Below are 6,203 nucleotides of genomic sequence, written 5' to 3'. Positions count from 1 at the left end.
TCTTTAGCGATAAGACCGCCTGTTGTCTACCATAGTTTAAATATTATTTTTTGTATTGTCGCTGAAACACGCGGTTCTAAAGTGTAATTCATAGTGTTTGTCAAGGTGACATTACCGGTACCTGACCTATGATAACCATATATGAATCAACATATCTGATAACAAAATGCATTCATTTCGTTTCTCCGTTATCAGTCCCGTGGCAGTATAAAAGGGGGTGCTGGTGGTCATTTCGGCACTGGCAAACATGGCTCGTCTCGTGTTGTGTACTTTGGCGCTCCTAGTGGCTGGCGGGTCTTGCGACCCCCTCAAGAAGATCTGGCCCCAGAAACCTGGTAAGTCACCACTATTCTCACATCAGCGATTTGTTCAGTTTTTCGTGAGATGATTTGGCATTGCTTTATGATAATGGCATAAGCGTGAATTAAATGAATCAGTCGGAAGCTCATTCTTCTTTCAGTATGCTAAAAGCTCATTCTGTCTACTTGGCTATTACATTTTGTTTGCAATTTACAGTAAACTGTCCCATTTCTTGCATATAAATTTGTGATTTCAACATTATTCAGCAAAATTAAGAAAGAATAAAAGAATAAATTATTGACTTTGTAAGAAGTATATTTGTATCAACTGAAGTGTATATGTACCTAGTATATCTCTGAATAATAACATTAAACATCTGTTTTAGCTGACCCGGCTTCCCTCAAGCGTCAGGTTGACCTGTCAACCCTCTTCTACCATATCCATGAGCCCCTTCACTACGAGCCTCTCAAGACCATTGCCAGTACTTGGGAAATCGAGAAGAACATTGAGCACTACAGCGTAAGTAACTAAATACCCATAACTTCACTCAAGACTAATGAAACGGTTCACCTTCACCAAGTATGGTTAAAATACTTTGGTATGGGTCAACTACTGCTTACTAACGTGGTCTATACCCTCTAGGACATATGATATACTTAATTACCTACTTGAGTATAAACGATTAAAAGGATAACTATGATTATATATTATAGTAGTGTTAAATATTACCTCTCCTTTTCAGAATGTAACTGCTGTCAAGATTTACGTGGATCTCATGGAGTATGGTCTACTGCCACGTGCGGTGCCTTTCTCTATTCTTGACGAACATCATCAGTTCGAGGCTGAGATTCTCTTCCAAGTTCTGTTCTCTGCTAAGGACTACGATACGTTCTACAAGACTGCCGTGTACCTCAGGGACCGTGTTAATGAGAACCTGTACGTCTACGTGCTCACCACCGCCATTGTACACCGCCACGATACTCAAGGATTCGTCGTCCCGCCCCTATACGAAATCTTCCCATCTTACTTCCTCAATGGAGAAGTTATGACCACTGCCCAGAGGATCAACACTCACGGCATGCACCTAGTCGAGCACTACCCGATGACTTACATCTGGAACGACAATGTAGTGATTAGGTGGAACTTGACCGTCTGGCCTTACTTCTCTGTCGATTCCCCTGTCTTCTACTGGACTCACGATATAGCTCTCAACACATGGTACTACAACCTCCAAGTGGCTTACCCGAAGTGGCTCGCAAGCGAAACCTGCCCCTTGGTGAAGGACTACCGTGGTGAATGGTTCTGGTACGCGCACAAGCAGCTCTTGTCTCGTTACTACATGGAGAGGCTGTCGAACGGTCTTGGTGAGATCCCAGATCTTGAACTGCACGGCATTGTTGAGGAAGGTTACACCCCTGGCCTCCTATACCACAATGGAATCCCGTTCCCGGTTAGGCCTAACCACTTCCACCTTTACCAACAAGACTTCATCAATGAAATTAAGGCTATTGATAACTACGAGCGTCGTATTCGTGACGCGATCGACGTTGGATACTACATTAACGTAAGTACTTTGTGGAAATTGTTCTTTATTATTTATATTTTATAAAGTTGCATTTTTTAAACTTAAATATATCATTACTTTCTCAGAACTTGGGCGAGCTCGTTAGCCTGCGCACTCCTGAATCCATCGATGTTCTCGGACGCCTGATTGAAGCCAACGCTGACTCTCCCAATACCGGTTACTACAAGGACTTCATCACCCTCTGGAAAGAACTCCTCGGAAACTCTATTGTTCACGAGCACGCTTACCACCAGACGTAAATATTTAATAATTGTTTTTTTTACTACTTGGTACTTAGTGCCTACCTATATATGAGGATTTTATGTATTCTTTTATTTTCCAGTACCGTGCCCCTGGTCCTGCCTTCCGCTCTGGAGCTCTCCCAGACCGCTCTTCGCGACCCCGCTCTCTACATGATCTGGAAGCGTGTGTTGAATCTCTTCAACCTGTGGCACCAGCAGCTGCCTCCCTACAAGCCTGAAGAACTTGCTTTACCCGCTGTTGCTATCCAGAAGGTTGAGACTGACAAGTTGGTCACCTACTTCGAGAACACCTACGTGAACGTTACCAACCACCTGCACATGAACGATTTTGAAAGTACGTTGGAATAAAACAAACTACGTTTGATCTAGTCCTGCTCCTTCCATCTATATAATGCTCACTAACTCAAAATTTAAATTACAGGGAAGGTGGTCGTTGATGACGTCAGTGTGGTCGTCCAGGTCCCTCGCCTGAACCACAAGGTCTTCCAGATCCGCGTGCACGTCAAGAGTGAAGTCGCCAAGACCGTTCTCGTCAAATTCTTCTTGGCTCCCAAATACGACAGCCACGGCTACGAAATCCCTCTTCACCTCAACACCGAAAACTTCTTCCAAATGGACCAGTTCACTTACGACTGTGAGTAAAATGTAGAATATAATGCATCAATACTTAGCTCCCTTAGCATTTGAGATATTCATGCATACATTTATTTTTACAGTGCCCGTTGGTGAGCACGTTATCAAGCGCGATTCCATCCAGAACATATGGACCATTGACGACTGGACCAGCGCTCATGAGGTCTACGAGAAGGCTGAGAACGCCCTGCACGGCAAGGGTCAATTTGTCTTGAGCCAGGCTCAGAAGATTGAAGGATTCCCTGAGCGACTGCTGCTTCCTAAGGGTATGTTTATGCTGAATCAAATTTAAAAATAAGTACTTATACACATAATTACACTTATAGTAAACCATCTTATTATCTTAACAATCCTTTCCTAAGTGGGATAAAATCCTATTGAAGTAAGCATCATAATATTTGCGATATATATTTTATCCTTATTACTGATTCTTAGGAAGGTGTAACTAAACTATGTTATTTTCCAGGTCGCGTCGGTGGTATGCCCTTCGTTCTGCTGACTTACATCTCTGAGTACCGCGCGCCCAAGGTACAGCAGGGTACTGGTTTCGACCACGTGGTGTCTCCTGGCTACGGCAGCGGAGCTCGCCGCATGAGCGATGAGCCCTTCGGCTTCCCCGTCGACCGTCCTCTGCACCTGTGGCAGATCGAGAATCTGCACAACATCATGTTGGAGGATGTCATGATCCACCATAAGCCCACCCCCGAGGTTTACGTGCCTCACACCGACACTGCTAACTAAACGTTACCTATATTACTATGGATTTAAACTTTGATACTCAACGTTACATCGGATTTATTGACTGTGACTATTACAATTTAGTCTTTAGTGATTATAGTCAAGAAACATACCTATTGTATTGTTGAGTAGGGAATGTCACTAATCTGATGTAAATAGTTTGTGCGCGCGTGTTGTGTTATATATGTATGTATAATATTTATTTGTTACTTCTTTTGTGTTTATTTATGTAGAAACCGTTGCTTGTATATGTAATAGTATGAATATAGATGAATTATACGAGTCAATATATATTTATGTTATATTTATTTTTGTTAATAAATGCCTGTTGGCTGTTAAAGCAATAAATAGTTACCAATCTGAGGAATATTCTTAGTTAGTTATTTTGTTATATAATGCTTAGTATATAATTGCCAATATCTTTATAGTATGTTTACAATAACCCACCATGCCGATATTTTGAATAGTAATTTTTGTTATAATAATATATATTAGCTTCACGATCTCTCATATAATTCATATTGCATTTATGTTTAAACCATTAAATAAACAAATGAATACTACGTTTTTTCTCTTATTATAATGACGATAATTCAGATACCTATAGAAATATGTAGGTACCTATCTGACAACTAATGTTTTTTTACAAATTGTCCGTCGATATACCTACACTAATCTTTGCTAGAACAGATAATAAGAAACATCGCACCCACCTTTATAGCTACCAATCGCGGTTAGTTAGATTTACAAATGCAACAAAAGAAAAAGCGAAAAAAAAACTGTTCATCTTCGTTTATTTTTGTTTAAATGTAAGTATTATACGGCAAAGTACCATATATTATTTAGATATACTAATACAGAACAATATTGAACGGGGAGGTTACTTGGATGAAATAGTAGTAAGGCTGGGTAATATAAATTCAGAAAGATAGTAGGTATTACTTTTTGTAAATTAATCACTTTAATAACTTTGCCATCATTTCTGTTTTTCCAAGCTAATGAGGATTTGTGGACTATTCATCCTAATTTCAGATTTTTCTAATATGATTTATTCAAGAACTAACAGACTTGTGACGTATTCTGCTCTAACTACTGTAAAGAGGTTCCTTTAGGTTTATATTTTGAATATTATTTATTTCATTCTAGAACTTTGTCATTGTAAAAAGTTGAATACGTTGCCATGTCAGTCTGAAAAACATCCTCATAAAACCAACACCTATATTCTTGTAAATTTTCTGTGTAAATAAAATTGTACTTCATTAACTAATCGTTTCAGTGATTCGCGTGACCATTACAAGACCCATGTTGTACAAAATGAGTACCTACGTAATTATAATCTATATATATAAATGCAAGTGTCCTGACTGACTGACTGACTGACTGACTGACTGATTCATCAACGCAGAGCCGAAACTACAAAAGCCAGAAAGTTGAAATTTGCACACCAGATTGCATTTATAAAGTGTACAAGAGATAAGAAGCGATTTTGAGAAATTCAACCCCTAAGGGGGTTAAAAAGGGGATGAAAGTTTGTATGGGGTTAAAGTTTTCTTTTAAGCTAGGAATTTGAAACTTCGTAAAAAGATATATTATTAAAATACAAGAAAACTAATTTCAGCGTTTTTGAAAATTCATCCCCTAAGGTGGTGAAAAAGGGGTTGAAAATTTGTATGGATATCAAAAAAAATTTCAAGTGGTGGACATGAATCTTTGTATTTAGGGATATTATTAGAAGACAGGAAAAGTAATTACAGCGTTTTGTAAAATTCATCCCCTAACAGGGTTAAAAAGGGGTTGAAAATTTTAATCCATTACTAAATGCTTTGAAACTTCGTAGAAAGGCATAATAGCCGATTACAAAAAAAGTGATTGCAACGTTTTTGGAAATTTAACCCCTAAGGGGGTTAAAAAGGGGATGAAAGTTCGTCTTCGGGTGCAAATTTTATTTTAAGTTAGGAACTTGAAACTTTGTAAAAAAGTATCAAATTCAAATACAAGAAAACTAATTTCAGCGTTTTAGAAAATTCATCCCCCAAGGTGGTGAAAAAGGGGTTGAAAGTTTGTATGGATATCATAAAATTTTTCGAGCGCGGGACTTGAATCTTTGTATTTGGGTATATTATTAGAAGACAATAAAAGTGATTTCAGCGATTTGTAAAATTCATCCCCTAACAGGGTTAAAATGGGGTTCCAAGTTTGAATCCATTACAAATGCTTTGAAACTTCTTAGAAAGACATAATAGCCGATTACAAAAAAAAGAAATTGCAACGGTTTTGGAAATTCAATCTCTAAGGGGGCTAAAAAGGGGATGAAAATTCGTCTTGGGGTGTAAATTTAATTTTAAGCTAGGAACTTTAACTTTTTGGAAAAAAAAGGTAATAAATAAAAAAACATGAAAACTAATTCAAGCATTTTTGAAAATCATCCCCCAAGGTGGTGAGAAAGGGGTTGAAGGTTTGTATGGAGATCAGATATTTTGTGAGTGCGGAATGCGGAACTTGAATCTTTGTATAAGGGCATAGGTGCCTATTATGAGAATACAAGAAAAGTAATTTCAGCAACCAACATCAAAATCCACTTGACTTAAAACTTCATACAACTCGCTAAAAAAGAAAAGTACTTAATTTCAACATTGCTTGGATATGAAAATTATAGGTACTAAAGATGTAAAATGTTGAAGATAAGATTCCACGCGGACGAAGTC

The 6,203-nt window shown here is 38.3% G+C and overlaps 1 protein-coding gene across 1 annotated transcript; it reads left to right on the top strand.

Moving 5' to 3' along the window:
• Nucleotides 1–224: 224 nt before the first annotated feature.
• Nucleotides 225–3,808, top strand: LOC134672379 (acidic juvenile hormone-suppressible protein 1-like). Its single transcript, XM_063530239.1, has 8 exons — nucleotides 225–335; nucleotides 686–819; nucleotides 1,043–1,864; nucleotides 1,951–2,120; nucleotides 2,208–2,461; nucleotides 2,549–2,761; nucleotides 2,844–3,026; nucleotides 3,227–3,808. Exons 1-8 carry the CDS (start codon nucleotides 248–250, stop codon nucleotides 3,499–3,501), a joined length of 2,139 nt encoding a protein of 712 aa, XP_063386309.1. The 5' UTR covers nucleotides 225–247; the 3' UTR covers nucleotides 3,502–3,808.
• The last annotated feature ends 2,395 nt before the right edge of the window (nucleotides 3,809–6,203 follow it).

The sequence above is a fragment of the Cydia fagiglandana genome, chromosome 17, assembly GCF_963556715.1.
Source record: "Cydia fagiglandana chromosome 17, ilCydFagi1.1, whole genome shotgun sequence".
Classification (NCBI taxonomy): domain Eukaryota; kingdom Metazoa; phylum Arthropoda; class Insecta; order Lepidoptera; family Tortricidae; genus Cydia; species Cydia fagiglandana.
This window is presented reverse-complemented; position numbering and strand designations above follow the sequence as displayed.

Bases quoted from the DNA above. Each gene is read 5' to 3' on its own strand.
- LOC134672379 (XM_063530239.1), top strand. From the start codon at position 248: ATGGCTCGTCTCGTGTTGTGTACTTTGGCGCTCCTAGTGGCTGGCGGG. The intron at 336-685 runs GTAAGTCACCAC...CATCTGTTTTAG, and splicing joins GATCTGGCCCCAGAAACCTG to CTGACCCGGCTTCCCTCAAG. The intron at 2,121-2,207 runs GTAAATATTTAA...TTTATTTTCCAG, and splicing joins GAGCACGCTTACCACCAGAC to TACCGTGCCCCTGGTCCTGC.